The following is an 18960-nucleotide window of genomic DNA, read 5'->3' as shown; positions in this document are numbered from 1 at the left end:
CCGAGCCCAGGCCCTATCTGAGCCTCCTCCACTGTGGCTAGCGCTCCAAGAGAGCAGGTCAGGGCCCAGAGGAAGGCTGTGCGACAGAGGAGACCACAAAAGAGAAGATATTACTTCTTAATTTTTTAAAAAATAACTTTTTTTAAAAAAATCCTCTTTTTTTTGTTTAAAAAATGTCCCTGGATTCGATGAAAAAAATCTGGTAACCTTACTTTAAACCCAGAGCTTTTTTCAGTCAGAACTTGCCGGAACTCAGTTCTGGCACCTCTCAGGTAGGTGACATTGCCAATCTAAGAGAACAAGGGAGGCATTCATGGTGAGTTCCAGGACCATTTTTTCTAGAAAAAGAGCACAGTTTAAATGTATAGTGTAGATATGTTCAAAGTCTTTAACAAGACCTTGAAAAGACTCTATGAACTTGGTGGTTTTTATCCATGTTCGTTAATCTTGGCATAAGAAATAAAACTTAACTAGACTGCGTAGAATTTTTCTGTGGCTTGAATTTTCTGGTGTGCACAACATCGGCATGTTAGTTGATCCATTAGCACCAAATCCCAGAGCTATCAATATCAATTACCATCAAATGAGTGCTCATAGCTATCATAGGGTTGCCATATTTCAAAATAGTGACACAAAAGTTGTTTAGCCCTTTCTTTTGCCCAAACTTGTTGAGCTTTTGAGCTATTTTTAATGAAATTTGCCAAAAACAACACTTCAGACATGGGCTGCCATAGGCCTGGAATTTTCCGGACATTTAAGCGATTTCCACGCAGACGCTGTTTACGAGGGCCGAATACGAGCTACGTCAGGGGAATTCTGGATATATGGCAACCCTTACTCCTTAATGCAGTCATCAGAGGGTGGTTAGAACTTCAGGGCCCAAATCCCGATTGTAATTGTAAAAAATAGAGATGGGGCCCCATCTCATCCAGGGGTGGACCGGCCTAACGGCTTCCGCCTCCTTACTCTCAGTGTTGCTCACTAGGGAGGAGGATGTGGACCAAACTAGAATTAGTTGGCTCCTCCATCTCATTGGCTCTGCTCCACCTATTGTTTGGGCTCCCTGTTTTCCACCCTAGCAGTTGAAATAGGCACCAAACTCCACTATTTATCTGACATGCTTTGTGAAAGACACAGGGCTTTTTTTTCAGGCGGAGCTCTGAACTCCAGCACCTCTCAGGTTGACGCCATTGCCATTCCAAGAGAACAAGGGAGGAGTTCATGGCAACCGCTGGCACCTCTTTTTCTAGAAAAATAGCACTGAAAAGACCTGTAGGAAAAAACTGTTGAACTAATGGGCAACTCCATGAATGTTGGAAGACTGAGGCAATGATGGCCACCAACCTAGATACGTTTCTGGTGCGTTTCTGAGAACAATTCAAAGGATTGGTGTCCCTGTAATCCTGAGGGAGCATCTCCAGCCCCAGCATTCAGCCCATGGGCTTAGTTGGGGGTGGCAGGGGGAGCTGGCTGGCAAGGATGTTGTTTATATATGTTTGTTATGAGAAGGAAAAACCACATTGAAAAGTGGCAGGATGAGGCACCTAAGTGAATCATCACACACAGCTGCGCTGTGACTCGAGGGGGGGGGGAAGCTGTGTCAAAAACTAGTGAATGGGCCCAGAGCTCCATTCAGTGGAATGAGCAGGAGGGTCACCTTGCCACCTTTTGAAGCACAGGCAGACCCCGCCCCCCACCATTTCTTTTGGTTGATTGAGGAGGAAAGTTTGTGGCTAGAGCATGGGTAGGCAAACTAAGGCCTGGGACCGGATCCGGACCAAACGCCTTCTAAATCCGGCCCATGGATAATCCGGGAATCAGTGTGTTTTTACACAAGTAGAATGTGACCTTTTATTTAAAATGCATCTCTGGGTTACAGTGGTATCTTGGGTTACATACTTAATTCGTTCCGGAGGTTCGTTCTTAACCTGAAACTGTTCTTAACCTGAAGCACCACTTTAGCTAATGGGGCCTCCCGCTGCCACCACACCGCCAGAGCACGATTTCTGTTCTCATCCTGAAGCAAAGTTCTTAACCCGAGGTAATATTTCTGGGTTAGCGGAGTCTGTAACCTGAAGCGTATGTAACCTGAAGCGTATGTAACCCAAGTTACCACTGTATTTGTGGGGCACAGATAATTCATCCCCCCCCAAATATAGTCCGCCCCCCCCACAAGGTCTGAGGGTAGAGTAGACAGGCCCCCTGCTGAAAAAGTTTGCTGACCCCTGGGCTAGAGTGTTCGACCTTGGGAGACCAGTGTAAATTTGTGTAAATAAACCCATATATCCTTAAATACTAGTATCCACCATCCCTGCTTCCAAGGAAACTTAACATGGCATAAGCACCTGGAACCCTTGGAATTTTGTGCAGCTCAGTGACTTGGGCAGCATGCAACAATATTGTTCTTCTCGTTGTTGTTTAAATTATCTGAATATAAAATGTTAATCCAAAAGTTGCAACAAGTCTGAGCCCTGCAGCTGACATAAACATTATTATTTAAATTATACAAATATAAAACGTGACTCCAAAGTTGGAGTTCTGCAGGTTGCATCCATTATCATCATCATCACCATCATCATCAAAATACAAAAGGTGACTGAAAGCGCTGCAACAGGCCTGAGTCCTGCAGCTGCCCTGAATCATGCAAACAGAAACGTGGTCAACGTTAAAACTAGATTAAAAAACAAACCCGCAGCAGGTGTGCTTTCGATCACCGCAAATATGCACAGCACATACTCTATTACTCTTTAAGGCTCCTCCCCGTCCCGTCTCCTCCTCTCCTAGGCTCCTCCCATCTGGGCCTTTCCTGAGGAGCCACGCGGAGCCCGCCCCTGGACACGTGACCCCCTCCTCCTCCCGCCCGCCTCCCCCGGAAGCAGAGGTTCGCTTGGCTAGCGCCGCGCCTCTTTCCCGGCCTGTCTCTCCTCTCCCTGGCTGCCCCTCCCTCCTTCTACTTCCTGTCTCGGGCGGAAGCGAGGGGCGGGATTTCCCTTTCCGGGTACGGGTCCCCAGGCGGAGAGAGAAAGAGGGAGAGGGAGAAGGGGGGGAGGGAGAGGAAGGCGAAGCGAGATTGAGCCCCCGGGCGCTGGACGGAGAAGAGGCTGAGTGAGTGAGCGGCCGGCAGGAGCGGCCGGGCGGGGGGAGGCCCAGGAGGAAGGAGGAGGCCCAGGAGGAGGCCGAGGCGGCGGCGGGAGGAGGCCTGGGCCGAGGCGGCGGCGGCGGCGCGCGCGTCATGGCGGAGCTGGCTCTGGGGCCGAGCGCGGCACCCGCGGGGGCGGGGAAGAGCGAGGGCTTCGTCGACGCGCTGCACCGCGTCCGCCAGGTAAGAGCGGGTGGGTGGGGGCGAAGGCCGCATGGCAGACGGCGAGGAGGGCCCGGCCTGGCCCCTCGCCTCACCTCGCCGCCCCGCGCGCCTCGGCCTTGGCAGCAGGAGGAGGCAGCATATGGAGAAATGAGGAAGGGTAGCCCCTCGGGCCTCCTCCTGGGGTGTGTGGGAGGAAGGGAGGCCGGCGCGGGGAGGCGTTTCTGGTCCTTTCCAGGGGTCTGCCCCGAACTGCATCCCATCCAGGGGCTATAGCGTGGCGCGCGAGACAACTTCCCGAGTTCTCTGGCGTGGGTCGAACTCAGTGTTGCCTGCACTGGCAGGCAGAGGCTGTCCAGCGTTTCAGGCGGATTGGTGTGTGTGTGTTGGGGGGAAACTCGACGGTCCTGTGTAAAGTAAACGTTCCTAGCACTGAACTGTGGCCGCTTTTCCCAAACGAGGCAGACTGCGTTGCCCACACAGGCAGGCAGTGGCTCTTAAGGGATTTCAGGCAGGGACCTTTCACAATTCCTGGAGATGTGGGCATGGGGGAATGGACTTGGAGCCACCAAGCCACAGTTCTGTCTCTCAAAGAGGAAGGCAAGATTCTAGTCCTTGTGGTTCTGAATAAAGGGATGAGTTAAGTGGAAAGCATGAGAAAGCTGTCTTATACCTAGTAAGAACGTTGTCCTCTTTAGCTTAGTGGGCTGGGATGGGGTAGGCTAAGCCATGGCAGGAGGAGGAGTAGGCATATGGAAGGTGGGCCCATAACAACTCCTCCTGGGAGAAGGGATGCCATTGTGGGAAAGGGCGTGTGTCAAGTGTGGGGAGACATTTTTCCCCATGGGGCACAATGAGGCATAAGGTAACTTCCTGAGTTGGAACATTGGAGTCTGTTTATCTCAGTGCCATCTACACTGATAGGCAGCAGCTTTCAGCGGTTTCTGGCAGGTGGTCTTTTCCCAGCTGTGGCTGGAGATGCTCCTGAAGATTGAACCTGGGGCCTTCTGCATGCAACAGAGTTACAACCATCCCCCATAATATAAGAACACAGGAAGCTGCCTTACAGTAAGATTATTAGGGTCTGTCTAGCTCATTGTTAAGGGACACGGGTGGCGCTGTCAATTAAACCACAGAGCCTAGGACTTGCCGATCAGAAGGTCGGTGGTTCGAATCCCTGCGACGGGGTGAGCTCCCGTTGCTCGGTCCCTGCTCCTGCTAACCTAGCAGTTCGAAAGCATGTCAAAATGCAAGTAGATAAATAGGTACCGCTCAGGCGGGAATGTAAACGACATTTCCTTTCGCTGCTCTGGTTTGCCAGAAGCTGGCCACATGACCTGGAAGCTGTACACCGGCTCCCTCGGCCAATAAAGCGAGATGAGCGCCGCAACCCCAGAGTCGGTCACGACTGGACCTAATGGTCAGGGGTTCCTTTACCTTTAGCTCATTGTTGGATAGCGTTGTCTGCACTGAGAGGCAGTAGCTCTCCAGGATTTCAGGCAGGGAGCAATTCCAAGCCCTACCTGGAGATGCTGCAGGGAATTGAACCTGGGACTTTTAAACATATGTTTAAACACTGTGCTGTGGCCTTACGCCTAAAAATGAACTGAGATTCCAGTCCTCATGGTTCTGAAATAAAAGCTGATTTGAATAGGGACTTGCAGAGCTGCCTTATACTGAATCAGACTGTTGGTCCATCAAGCTCAGAAGGCTGGTCTGGGGCAGGCCTGGATGAGGCAGAGGCCACCTGTCATGCACTGGGAGACCAGTGTGGGAAAGGGTGACATATATTAATGCTGTGTGTCAGATGTGGAGAAGCCTTTTTGGCTTGTGACCAAACTGCATAGGAATAGGGTCGTGGTTTTAAAACTAGGAACATAGGAAGATATGCCTTATATTGAGTCAGAGTATTGTGATCTGTCTTAAAACACTAATGCCTACACTGACTGGTAGAGGCTCTCCAGGGTTTCAGGCAGGGGAGAGTTCCCAGCCCCACCTGGAGATGCTGCTTTGGTTGAGCCTGGAGTCTTGTGCATGCATACTCTGTCACTGAGCCATGGTCCCTTCCTCTAAAAAGAGTTAGACCCTTGGTCCGTCTAGCTCAGTATTGTCACAGTGACTGGGAGCAGTTCCCCAGAATGTTGGGCAGATGTTGAGGATTGAACCTGGGACCTTTAAAGCACGTTCTTTAATGATGAACTTTAGCGGCCCTTCCCCTAAAGTTACAGCAAGGTTCCAGTCCTCAGGGTTTTGAATTAAATAGGGAGCTGCCTTGTACTGAGTCAGACTTTTGGGGTTTATCTAGCCCTGTATTTTCTACACAGACTAGCTGCAGCTCTCCAGGTTTTCAAGTTAAGAATCCAAGAAGAGCCCAGCTGTGGGTCTCTTTGACCTAGGATGTTATAGCCTGCCTAAGTGGCCTTTGACACCTGAGGTGTGTTTTGGGTGCTCACCCCGTTACTGTGATTGTAATATTGTTTGCAATTTAATTGTTTTTAATTCTAGTTTTTAAATTGTTTGAACCAATCCTGGGACCTGCTGGTGAAGGATTGGTAGTAAGTTTAACTACAATTTATTGATAATAATACTCGAAGCAGACTCATTGAAATCAGTCAACTTCAAGCTACTCATGCCAAATAATTTTCAGTGCGTCTAACGCTGCGTATAATTAATGTTGGCCACACATACCCATGCTAGAAATTCACCAGGTGCATTTTGCAACTGGTGCAGGTCCAATTGTGACTATGTGGGAATCTTTGGATGTCAGGTTGGTAACTAACATCTCCATCTGACTTGCCGCTTCAGCTTTCTTAAGCAGGTAAGCGGAAGAGCTTATTTATTGCATTTATATCCCACCTTTTTCTCCCCCCAATTTAATCCCCACAACAATCCTATGAGGTAGGTTAAGAGGCTGTGACTGGCCCAAGGTCACCCAGTGAGCATCATGACTTAGTGGGGATTTAAACTCTGATCATCTCCCAGGTCCTAGTCCGACATGCTAGAATACTTCTGCCATGAGGCGGCTATATAAATTAAGTAGATAAATAAATATGGGGAAAGCAAAATGTCACTTAGGGAAGGCTCTGAAATATATTTCTTGAAGCTTGAATTTGTTGTACAGTGGTACCTCGGGATGCGAACGGGATCTGTTCCAGAGCCCTGTTCGCATCCTGAATGGAATGCGATGGCATGTCTGTGCATGCACGGGGCGCATTTTGCCGCTTCTGCGCATGCGTGTGACGTCATTTTGAGCATCTGTGCATGCGTGAGCGGTGAAACCCGGAAGTAACGCACTCTGTTACTTCTGGGTTGCCGCGGAGCGCAACCTGAAAGCGCTCAACCTGAAGCACATTCAACTCGAGGTATGACTGTATTCTGGATTGTTTTGTTTGATGTTTTAATGTGTTGTAAACCACTTTTTTCATTGAAATATAAAGCAGTATAGAAATGAAATGAATACTACTACTGCTACTACTACTAAATTCCATTACTATTAGATTTTCCATTAGATATTCTGTTGTGGCGACCATAACCTAGGTTTAAGGTGCCATTTGGCAATTATCTTATGTATTTGAGTTTCTAACACTGCCCCTCCCCATTTTTCCCAACTCAGATTCCACTTTGGAAGCCCCCTCCCAAAGCAGGATGTTTCATAGAGTCATAGAATTGTAGAGTTGGGAGGAACCCCAAAGATCATATACTCTAGCCCTCTGCAATGCAGGAATTGAAGCAGCCTTCCTTCTCTTTTGCATGACCTCACCTCCAGCCCCCCCCCTCCCCAGCTGCTGATCTCCAAAGGTAGACTGCCTCTGACATGGAGGAGTAGCTCAGCAGCCTCTTTTTCAAGCCCAGATGCTTTTTTGGAAGCCTTCCCAAATCGGCCCTTCTCCTCCCTTGCTTGGCTTCCCTCTCTACCCGTTTCCCTCCTTCAGCAACTGGTCTCCAAAGGTAGACTTCCTGTGGGCGTGAAGCCTTTGCTCCCTGTTGTAGCTAGAAAAAGCTATCGTGGAGCTTTGCTTGCTTAGTCCCATAATGTCTATATTGGGCACTGTCATGTTTTCATGACAGTGGCCAATATGACATTCAACGCCCTTTTAAAATGTGCTGGGGTATTGTTGGGTTGTTGTTGCTTTTCTTTTGATTATGTATTTTGTGTTTTTATATTGAGATTTTATCATGTGAACCGCCCTGAGACCTACGGGTATACAAATTTAATAAATAATAATAATAATAATAATAATAATAATAATAATAATAATAATTTATTTGTACCCCGCCCATCTGGCTGGGTTTCCCCAGCCACTCTGGGCGGCTTCCAACAAAGATGAAAGATACACTAAAATGTCACATATTAAAAACTTCCCTGAACAGGGCTGCCTTCAGATGTCTTCTGAATGTCAGGTAGATGTTTATCGCTTTGACATCTGATGGGAGGGCATTCCACAGGGCAGGCGCCACTACCGAGAAGGCCCTCTGCCTGGTTCCCTGTAACTTGGCCTCTCGCAGTGAGGGAACCGCCAGAAGGCCCTCGGAGCTGGACCTCAGTGTCCGGGCAGAACGATGGGGGAGGAGACGCTCCTTCAGATATACTGGACTGAGGCCGTTTAGGGCTTTAAAGGTCAGCACCAACACTTTGAATTGTGCTCGGAAACGTACTGGGAGCCAATGTAGGTCTTTCAAGACCAGTGTTATATGGTCTTGGCGTCCGCTCCCAGTCACCTAGCTGCCACATTCTGGATTAGTTGTAGTTTCTGGGTCACCTTCAAAGGTAGCCCCAGGTAGAGCGCATTGCAGTAGTCCAAGTGGGAGATAACCAGAGCACCATCCCATTACCCTGTTTGGGAGCCGCACCCCAGGCAGGATAAGGGGCGATGGCCCTCTCCAGCAGTTGCTTTTTGTAAGGTACACTGCCTCTGGACAGTTAATGTTTGTCATGGTTAATAAAACCAAAAGGGCTTTGTTGAAGAAAAATGAAAGTTTTATTATGCTGATGATGTTTTCATCTATTTTGTTCAGAGAATTTTGTTTACCCTGCTCCATGGTAGTGGCCGTGGGGGGACAGGGTGCTCACAGAGCAGCTTAACAAAGGTCAGTTGTAAGACAGTCCCTACCCTCACAGGCTTGCTATCAAAAATACATGATGCAAGCGGAAAGAAGAATGGGGGTGGGTGGGAAGATAACAGTTTCAGTCTGCCACTGGGTGACAGTTGAGAGGGAACCAAAGGCTGCTGGTCTCTATGCAGAAAGGCTGCTGGTCTCTATGCTGGGCTCCTCTGCTTTTGCTCTTCAGCCAGATGTAAATGTCCAGTTGAGGAAGAGCCAAAAGTAGATGGCGTCTCTCTTGTCTTTTTTTTTTTTAAAGGAACTTCTAAATGAGTTCTGCTGGACGTAGAATCAAACAGGCATTCTATTTTCCCCTCCACCCAAACCAGTAAAACCAAAGCATCTTGGAGAGCCCCATAAGCTGGGGGTGAAAACAGCAGCCCTTTTCTGCTATTGCCACACCCACCTGCCAGGTGGACTGCCTTTGGACATGAATGTTCTATTCAATGGGTAGGCAAACTAAGGCCCAGAGGCCGGATCCGGCCCAATCGCCTTCTAAATCCAGCCCGCGGACGGTCCAGGAATCCGTGTGTTTTTACATGAGTAGAATGTGTCCTTTTGTTTAAAATGCATCTCTGGGCTATTTGTGGGGTCTGCCTGATGTTTTTACATGAGTAGAAAGTGTGTTTTTATTTAAAATGCATCTCTGGGTTATTTGTGGGGCATAGGAATTCGTTTTCTCCCCCCCCCATATAGTCCGGCCCCCCACAAGGTCTGAGGGACAGTGGACCGGCCCCCTGCTGAAAAAGCTTACTGACTCCTGTTCTATTCCTAGGATGGCTTAGTAAAAAGTGAGCCTTGTAGGATCAAGGACACAAGGGCAGCAGCCTGTTTTCTCACAGTGGGCAGTAATGTAGAAAGCTGCAGCCCTACCTGGAGATGCCAGGAATTGAATCTGGGATGTTCTGCATGCAAGGCGGGTGCTCTGCAGCAGAGCCAGAGCCCTTCGTGGAATCATAGAAAGCTGCTTGACACAAAGTCAGACTAGTGGTCCATTTAGTCTTGTCTACATTGAGTGACAGCAGTTCTGTAGAGTTTTGGACAGGATTTTCTCTCCAGCTTCACCTGGAGATGCTGCTGTGAATTGAACCAGGGGCCTTCTGCATGCAAGCCAGATGCTTTGCTCATTAGATACCTTCCTAAGCTGTCTAGGAAGCAAAGAAATAGATGAAGGCAGTAGTGTCCTTGATGTTGCTTCTTAGCACGTTGGTACAGTATCCCTCTTGAACTTGGAGGTAACATACAGCCGATGTGGCTGAGTTGAGTTCTTGAGTTAGGAATGTGTGATCGCTGACCCTGGAGCCGGCCCTACCATTAGGACACAGTGAGGTAGCATCCTAGGGAATGGGCGGTGGCATCAGGGTAATTAATGGAAAATCATGCTCCTGCAGGGCCTGTTATTGTATACCATGTGGTGTACCTGCCATCCCCTTAGCCAGCCTTCTTCAATCTTTGGGTCCCATATATTGTTGGACTATGATCCCATCACTGTGACCATTTGCTGTGTTCTCTAGAGCTAATTGGATTTGGAATCCAAGAACATCTGGAGGGCTACAGTTTTGCTGCCCCTGCCATACAACCAAGATGGCAAGTAGCTATTGCTAGCTCCCCACCCCCCTGTGAATCTAAACCTTTGTTACAGCAGAGTCACATCTAGTTGGGCGTCCTGTTCTCACTGTAGTCAAGCAGCTGCCTTTGGGAAGCTCATAAGCAAGACCTGAGTGCAACAATACTCACACACCACTTACAGTTCCCCACAGCTGGTATTCAGAGGTATATTGCCTCTGACAGTGGAGGTGTATCTCCTCCCCCTGCACATTTCGTACCTACTTTTTAAGGCCAACATTCTCAGTAATCTCACTGTAGCCTTTCCTCATAGAAGAGTTGTCCTTTTCTATGTCTTTTCCAGCTGTGTTGTATCCTTCTTGAGATACAGCAACTGGAACTGTAAGTGTTGGGCCTCAGCACACAGATTTGTGTAATGGAATTAAGAAGCTGGCAATTTTGTCTTTCTGTTCACTGTTTTCATTTGGTTTTATCTCTTCAGGGCGTGAGTGGGATGTGTTTGTCAGAGATTCTTGGGTTCTTTTGGGGGAGGCTCCTGGAGAGGAATGCGGGGAGTAGGGGTCAGATGATAGGGGCCAGAACCAGGAGATGTCCAGCATGATACTTTTGGAAGAGTTCTCTTCTAATTTAATGATTTTTGCTTGTTTCGCCATCCAGAGGGCTGCCATTCTGTGGCAGCTCAGATTCCTGTGGCATCTTAAAAGACAGATTTGTTGTAGTATAAACTTTTGTGGACTGCAGTTCTCACAGTCAGGCTTCCTACATCTCATACATTTAAAGCACACAGAGCCAAGAATCTTGGGAACTTTACTTTACTCCTCACAGTTCTACACGTTCCATTACTTTTTAACTACAGTTTTCATAATTCTTTTGGAGCAGTTTTGTGGTTTAATGTGTTTTAAATGTATGCTGTGGGTGTGATCAAATTCTCAATAGAGCCCAAATAGTTCCTGAAATAAATTTGCCTTATTTTCCATTGGCATATTCTGGTTGGGACTGTGGGCAGGGCAGGGAAGGCCTCCCCCCCCCCCAGCGCAGGTGGCGCTGTGGGTTAAAGCCTCAGCGCCTAGGACTTGCCGATTGAAAGGTCGGCGGTTCGAATCCCTGCGGCGGGGTGCGCTCCCGCTGCTCGGTCCCAGCGCCTGCCAACCTAGCAGTTCGAAAGCACCTCCGGGTGCAAGTAGATAAATAGGGACCGCTTACCAGTGGGAAGGTAAACGGTGTTTCCGTGTGCAGCTCTGGCTCGCCAGATGCAGCTTTGTCACGCTGGCCACGTGACCCGGAAGTGTCTCCGGACAGCGCTGGCCCCTGGCCTCTTAAGTGAGATGGGCGCACAACCCCAGAGTCTGTCAAGACTGGCCCGTACGGGCAGGGGTACCTTTACCTTTACCTTTTATGCCAAACTCTTAAGCCACCATGACCAGTTGATATGGTGACCAGTACAGTAATGTATTTAGCACCTGTTCAACTTTTGACCCTCCATACTTAGGAAAGAGCATGAGGTGCCTCTCTCCCATAGAGCAGATTTATAACGCCTTTGTGCTACCTGGCAAAAGGCTCTGCTTTATATCTCTGCCATACATGTATGTTTCAACAGATCTTTCTGTTTGCTTGAGAATGGTAGAGCTGCATTCTACCTGGCGTGCTTTACAATTCCCAGTAATCTCTTCTTATTTTTTTGGTGTATGTGTGTGTGTGGGAAGTGCTGTACATAATATCATTGTTAGTCGACTGTAATACTTCACACACCTTGAAGAAATAGACTCTAGGCTAGGGATGGGGAATCTGTAGTCCATCAGTCTCAGCCAGCATGTTCAATTAGGGCTGGATGATGAGAGTTGTAGAAAACAAGGGAGCTCCCAATTTCTGCTCTGGCCTGTGAAAAGTTGTGCCACCAAACATCTGTTAGTTGCCAGAAGACATATTGGCTGCCTCGTTTCATAATCATTACTGATTGTGGGGCACAAACCAGTCTAGAATCTTTCTCAAGAGATTCCTCTTTCTGGTCTGGTCTTTTGGAAAGGAAAATGAAAGATGGGAAGACAGAAAGTAGAAATCAGCAACGATTGAAGTTCTTGTGCCCTGCCCTCCGTTATCCTTTGCGGAGGGGGCAGCAATCTGGGAACTCCTTAAGGCCTCTTAATGATCTTCTTGAAAGTAGAGGGGGTGAAAAGGGGATTTAGGTGAGTACTCTGTCTATAGTGGATGACATGATGATAAATGCTGGAGGGCTAGTAGTGTTCTCTAACTGCAAATATGCTCCCAAGCTTTGTGGCAGTATAACTGGGAATAAACCTCATAGAATTGTAGGATTGGAAGGGGGATCCAAAAGCTCATTTAGTCCAACCCCCTGCATCACTGAAATGTGAACTTTTTAATTTTTCCCTGCTACTTTTTGCCCTTCTTGGGACATGTCAGCTTCTATGTAATGCTTGGCTGATACCACACAGTGTGTGTGTTAAATACCTTTTTTGATTGAAAGGACTCTTGTGAACTCTAGAGCAGGGGTTGGCAACCTTTTTCAGCCATGGGCTGGTCCACCATCTCTCAGACCATGTGGTGGGCCAGACTATATTTGTTTTGGAGAGGGAAATGAACGAATTCTTATGCTCCACAAGTATCCCAGAGATGCATTTTAAATAAAAGCACACATTCTACTCATGTAGAAGCACCAGGCAGATCCCACAAATAACCCAGAGATGCATTTTAAATAAAAGGGCACATTCTACTCATGTAAAAACACACGGATTCCCGGACTGTCCACGAGCCAGATTTAGAAGGCGATTGGGCCGCATCTGGCCCCTGGGCCTTAGTTTGCCTACCCATGCTCTAGAGCACTGGTCTTCAGCTGATGTGTTGAGACCCTCCATCCATCCATCCATCCAAAAAAGGCTTGTGGACTGATCTAAGGTGGGCTGGATTCACAGCCCTAACACAGTGCATCTATTGTAGAAAAAAAGGAATGGGTCTCCAAACATGTTCAGCTCTGAGGTCTGGAAGACCTGCTCCCCACCTTGCAAGACTTTCTCCACCTGACCTGGGCGGTGAACAGAATCTTGCTGTATTATTTAGTGCGGTGTTGTTGTCAATGATATTATTTATTGTATCTTTATTTTTAGATCTTAAAATGAATTATGTGGGAATTTGTTCAGTTTTGTTGTGTACCCTTTGATGTGTTTTATTTCTTGTTTATGGCTACTTCTGTTATGTTTGCAATCATGAAAATGATTCATATTGCAAAGCCGCCTTGAGCATCATTTTAACTATGGAAAGGCGGCATACAAATGTGATGGTGGTGGGGGTTGGGTTAAAGGTGGGTCCCACGCCTGTAAAAGTTCCTGCTCTAGAGCGTATGTGAAAAGATGTATGGAGTTGCCTTAGAATCTTGTTGGCCATAAAACTGCTTTCTATTCTGACAGCAGGTTTGTGCCAAGACCTTTTAACTTTTGAACTCGTATGTTGCACATGCATAGTTGACCTCTATCAGTGACCTGCATTGTAGCTGAGGAGGCCACATGATTTGTCAGAGGTAGCTTGAGAAATTTGGGTTTCAACTCCTTCATCTTTGGCCATGGGCAAACTAGAGTTTCTCAGGCTCAACCCACAATGTGCAGGTATGTGGTGGATGAGTTATGGGTTTGAGTCCCCTAGTATCCACTAGGCTTGCCAAAAATGTTTCATTAATAAGTGATTCTGAGGGTCTGTGTTTATTCCCTATACATGTAATAATTATAGTGGTGATCTTGCCAAATACCAACATGCAAACTTTGATTTTCTGGAACTATTTATTGAAGCGCCTTGGCATTTCTTCTTGAAATGAATTTCAGAAGTATTTCTTATATAAATTATTTAAATAATGATAATGGTGGTATTATTCACCATGATTCCAAATCCTTTTCCCTGGTCAACCACTGCCAGTTCAGACCCCCATCAGTGTATGAGTCGAGTTAGGGATTTACTTCTGCCTGGTATGCATTACTTTACTTTTACTTAAAATCTGTTATTTTTGACACCTGTTCATCTAGTTCAGAGAGGTCTTTTAGAGTGCTTCACAGTCTGGTTGAGTTTTCACCATCCTGGTTTTTTTTAAAAAAAAAACAACCACCTTGTTTTCATTAGACAAATTCATGGAGGAGAGGGTTATTGATGGCTATTAGCCACAAAGATTATGCTCTGCTGCCACCTTTGAAGGCAGCAGTGCTTCTGAATATCAGTTGCTGGATATTCAGAGAGTGCTCTTTTGCTTGAATCCTGTTTGCTGGTTCCACATGGGCATCTGGGCTGGACACTTTGAAGACAGGATGCTGGACTAAAAGTAACTTGTCTGCACTTACCCCACCCCACTGCTTTGTTCACAGTTGTGAAGAATATTATTATGTTATGAATGGTCTTTTAAGTTCTCAAAGTTCTTAACCTAGCCCAGTGTTGTCATCAGAACTAACCAGATGTTTAACTGATAATCAGTCACCGTCAGTCTATGAAAAAGAAGACTTTAGAGTCATCTTGCCCTTAAATGGCAACTAGATATTTTGTTTTAGCAACTAACCTTGGTTTAAGGAGCCATCTGGTGCCTAGCTTATATATCTGAGTTTCTAACCCTGTTTTTGAACCCAGTTCAATAGCACAGGTCCCAGAGCAGATCCTTGGGAGACCCCACAGCTCATTCCCTTGTGACAATTCCATTGTGACAGCCGTCTTCTATTGTGACAGGCACTCATGAACTTCTAGTCTTTTTGTCCCCCGTACTCCCCTTTATGCTGGGCATCACAAGTCTCAGATAAGTGAGTTGGCTGACATAACTCTTGTTTCTTAGGAAGCCTGAACGATGCTGCTCTTGCTGATTTCGAATGTAGGTTGTATGTTGTTGGTATGGACTTTTTTGTGGGTAGATCAGAAGGTTGGGGTTCTTCCTAGAGGAATGTACTTTAGGGCAGATGTTTGGAGCAGCAATTTTATGGGTCTGTCTCTGTCTATGTAAGTTCTTTTCCCTGCTACTACTGATGTATCATGGTTGTGCTGCTCACTCCCCACTCCCTTTGTTTCGCCATTCTAATTCTCACTGCAAGGGCAGTTTCCAAGTGGGGAGGTGTGGTTTAATCTCATCTAACCAGGGTAGTTGAGATTCCTGCATTGCAGGGAATTGGACCATGACCTCTGGGGTGCCTTCCAACTCTACAGTTCTATGATTCTGTAATAAGACAGGAGATACTGGTTTATCAGTCTCATTCATAAACCAATGCTAAGCTAGAGTTCTCTAGATATAACAGGGAACTGTGGTTTAATTCAGGTAGGTAGCCATGTTGGTCTGATGCAGTCAAAATATATTTAAAAAATTAAAAAATTGTCCAGTAGCACCTTAGAGACCAACTAAGTTTGTTCTTGGTATATGCTTTCGTGTACATGTATACTTCTTCAGATACTTTGTGGTTTAATGTGAGCCACAGTGGAATGCTAAAGCCTTAACACAGTGGGAAGCAGACAGTGGGAAGCAGACAAGCCAGGAACTTGTTCTCACCTGTGTAAACCATAGTTTGAGAAGTTAGGAAAGGTTATATGTATGTGACTATAGGCAACAACCATTTCACATGGGGGTTTCTGTTCCCGGCCCCCACATGTATTGGCAGATCTCGCATAAGTGTGCTCTGCCCCTCCCCCATTCCACCTACATTCTTCCCTCATACAGGTCCAAAAGGACCTGTGCACTAGTGATCATATATCATTTGGACGTACCTAAAATGGTTGTCACTTGTATTCAAAAGGAGTGTGCAGGGGTCAGTAAAGAGTGAGTGAAATGGACTTCACATCAGTTTTGGACGATATATTTCCCAGCCACAGCAAGCACTTCTCAGGCTCTGCCTGCCTAAGCCTTTGAAGAAGTCCCCTTTCCCATCAGCTCGCTTGAGCCAGAGTGATATGGGGACTTGCTTAGCTGGGGAGCGGGAGGCTTGCCACCCCCAGCTGAGCAGTTTAAGGGAGCCCTAATGCCCCTCTGGATTGTGTGAGCTGGAGAGGTATTGGGGCTTGGGCTGGGGGGTGCTGACTGGGGGTGATGGGAATTGGAGTCCCAACATAGTCTGGAAGGCCACACAGTTCCCTGATCTAAGAAGAGGTCACCTCTTCTTTCATGAGGGTTGCCTCTTCTAAATAAGAGGGCTTCTTCCATCTCTTGCAAGCAGTAGGGAATGATGCTGCAAGCTAGATCAGGGGTCAAATGTTGCTGGTCTCCACTTTCCACCATCCCTGAACATTGGCCATACTGGCTTCAGGGGCTGATGGGAGTTGGATTCCCCGTAACATCACTAGGGTCACAGATTTCTCATTTCTACTGTACTTTTTAAAAAGGGGGTGAGAGACAAGTTAAAGTGGAAAAAAGAGATGTCTCTGCAACAGCTTTGCAGTTGTCAGGGTTGCCTGGTGTGATAAGGTGGCTTCTGTTTTTATGTCCACATCGTAAGGGACGCAGGTGGCGCTGTGGTCTAAACCACTGAGCCTAGGACTTGCCAATCAGAAGGTCAGCGGTTCGAATCCCTACGACGGGGTGAGCTCCCGTTGCTCAGTCCCAACTCCTGCCTACCTAGCAGTTCGAAAGCACGTCAAAGTGCAAGTAGATAAATAGGCACCGCTCGGTGGGAAGGTAAATGGTGTTTCCATGCACTGCTCTGGTTTCGCCAGAAGCGGCTAGGTTGCCTACCCCTGGGCTTAGTCATGCTGGCCACATGACCCGGAAAAATTGTCTGCAGACAAACACCGGCTCCCTCAGCCAGTAAAGCGAGATGAGCACTGCAACCCCAGAATCATTTGCGACTGGACTTAGCTGTCAGGGGTCCTTTACCTTTTTTAAGAACATCATAAGCAAGTCTCTTTTCTGTTCCTGACACCCCCAATAAATCTTCCATTTTAATATGGCATTTGTGAAAATGTGTTTAGCCCTGTTACAATTTTATAGAGAGAGGGAGAGTTCTTAGTACCCCACCCCTTGTGTTCTGGTATTAGAAGGTGCTCAGGATTTGTCAGCTATTAGCTTGATCCTGACATAGGGGTACGTGATGTATTGTGGCTGTTCTGGGGTACAGAGAGCAGCATGTATGGGTTTCCACATTGGGAGAATGACAGCTGTGGGTGGGTAGGGTATGACCATGGTCCTATGTGCTCCTAAAGCATCTCTGTGGGGGTTGTTTTCAGCCTGTTGCTCAACTGTTAACAGAATCTAGGAACAAGCACCTCTAATTAATTTAGTCAGGAAAATGGGCATGAGCAGCGGGAGAGTATAATGTTGCAGTGACCCTGGAGGGGTGCAACTTGCTATTTCTTTGTTGGCAGTATCTGCGTCAACCACTTCCATAGGAGCAAACCCACCAAGGTCCCAGGTAACCCGTACTGTGCTCTGGTTGGCTCAGTTCATTAACTAATCAGTTCCTTCTCCTGCCTTTATAAACCTGCCGCCATCTGCATAGCCTCCTCTTGGATTCCGTCTCTCACTCATGCTGCAGCGTGTGTCTTTTGGTCACGCTCTAGCATAATGAAATTTTGATTCCCCACCCCACCCCGCAATATTGCTGTAAAAGCTGTTTCTTGCTGTTTCAGCCACATAAGAAGTAAACTAGTTTGCTCATGTTGTTCCAAACTTCTTCTTTCTTTCTCTACAGCAAATGGCTGCTAAAATTGGTGAGATCCCTCACTTGAATAATTCCACACCGCTTGTGGACCCTTCAGTGTACGGTTACGGAGTAAAACGGCCCCTGGATGATGGAAGTAAGTCTCCTCGGTTTTCTTCTGTTTTGCCTTTTGATACTTGCTGTTACTCATATTATTATGAGGAGGGTGTTCGTGGCATGATGTCTGCTGGCAGAGTGCTTATTGCAAATTAATAGAATAGCATTGTAGTAGAACAGGGACGTCCAACTCCCAAGAGACTGTGATCTACTTACAGGGGGGAAAACTGGCAGTGATCTACCCCGGGGGGGGGGGGGGTTCAGCTCAAAGTTTTTGAGCTTGCTTTAGGGAGGAAAGGCCCGTTATTAAGGGGGAAATGTCGGACTAGAGTAAAGGGGAAAGGAGATTAGTCGCTCACCAAATGATAGCTATGGAAACAATCTGCCTTACAGCAAAAACTCCGACTTCCATTCCTACAATCATGCGAAAATGAAGGGCGGGGAGATGGGGGGGGGATGGCTGCTCTTAGGCAAAAACAAAGGAAAAGGAGCCTGCGATCAACAGTGATCGACCGGAACCTCCCAGGGATTGACCAGTCAATCCCGATTGACCTGTTAGACATCCCTGTAGTAGAAGATTCATTTTGCCACATGTGGTGAATATGCAAAATACCTAAGGACTTTTGGGAGATGATTTATAATGAGTTGGAATTTATGGTAACTTTCCCCAAAAGACCGGAAGCTTTTTTACTAGGGATAACTGGAGCAGATACCCCCCCCCCCCAAAAAACCAGATAAATCTATTTCTTTCCGGAATATGACAGCATATTATACACACAAAAAGGGTGTGATGAGGTGGTACCTACCAAAGGAGAATGGCAGCTGAAATGGATAGAGTATGTAGAATTAGCAAGTTTTGACATGTAAAATTAGAGATAAGAAAGAGACTGATTTTAAAGAAGATTGGAAAATATTTGCAGAATACTTTAAAACTTACTGGAAAAATGTTAACGCAAATAGGATTTGAGTAAGAGTAGCAGTAGGGGTGAACTTTTTGTTTTTATTGTGACATAAGGTGAAGTTATAGAGTAACTATAATATGCAGCATAAGCTGAAATTTTGAGGGAACCATGGAGGGAGGGAGGGGAGGTTGTAGGAGGAATGATGGATTGCTAAATTTGAAATGTTGTTTATTTGTTAAAATTTATGAATAAAATTATTTTAAAAAAAGAAGATTAACACTGGAATGCCAGAAGTGATTAAGAGAATAATGTCTTCCACAGTCACTATATCTGGACAGCCACTTTACTCTTTTTTCCAGACAAAGCAGAACCGTGG

At 46.7% G+C, this 18960-nt stretch overlaps 2 protein-coding genes across 17 annotated transcripts in view; one reads left to right on the top strand and one right to left on the bottom strand.

Annotated features, from left to right (window-relative positions):
• Nucleotides 1-2809, bottom strand: part of LOC310836376 (uncharacterized protein) — a 43017-nt gene extending 40208 nt beyond the window's left edge. For 4 of the 6 annotated variants that reach the window (XR_014560051.1, XR_014560052.1, XR_014560053.1 and 1 more), the window contains exons 1-2: nucleotides 2690-2809; nucleotides 213-290 (exon numbers count right to left, since the gene is read on the bottom strand). Coding sequence is in view for 1 of the 6 variants with exons in the window: in XM_083721497.1 (XP_083577623.1) it covers nucleotides 213-290; nucleotides 2346-2390 (123 nt within the window). In the remaining 5 variants the exon portion in view is untranslated. Of the gene's footprint in view, nucleotides 1-212; nucleotides 291-2345; nucleotides 2423-2689 lie in introns of those variants that run through there. The other 2 variants (XM_083721497.1, XR_014560054.1) reach the window with 2 other exon arrangements.
• Nucleotides 2810-2957: 148 nt separating this feature from the next.
• FUBP3 (far upstream element binding protein 3) overlaps nucleotides 2958-18960 on the top strand; it is a 60355-nt gene continuing 44352 nt past the window's right edge. For 2 of the 11 annotated variants that reach the window (XM_083721479.1, XM_083721484.1), the window contains exons 1-2: nucleotides 2974-3105; nucleotides 17617-17722. In XM_083721479.1, coding sequence (XP_083577605.1) covers nucleotides 17620-17722 — 103 coding nt within the window. In that variant the 5' untranslated portion in view covers nucleotides 2974-3105; nucleotides 17617-17619. Of the gene's footprint in view, nucleotides 3145-3182; nucleotides 3323-5629; nucleotides 5736-14683; nucleotides 14820-17295; nucleotides 17338-17616; nucleotides 17723-18960 lie in introns of those variants that run through there. The other 9 variants (XM_083721482.1, XM_083721478.1, XM_083721488.1 and 6 more) reach the window with 7 other exon arrangements.

The sequence above is a fragment of the Podarcis gaigeae genome (genome assembly GCF_964106915.1).
Source record: "Podarcis gaigeae genome assembly, chromosome: Z".
Lineage (NCBI taxonomy): Eukaryota > Metazoa > Chordata > Lepidosauria > Squamata > Lacertidae > Podarcis > Podarcis gaigeae.
Note: the sequence above shows the minus strand (reverse complement) of the source record. Positions and strands in the feature narration are given on the sequence as shown.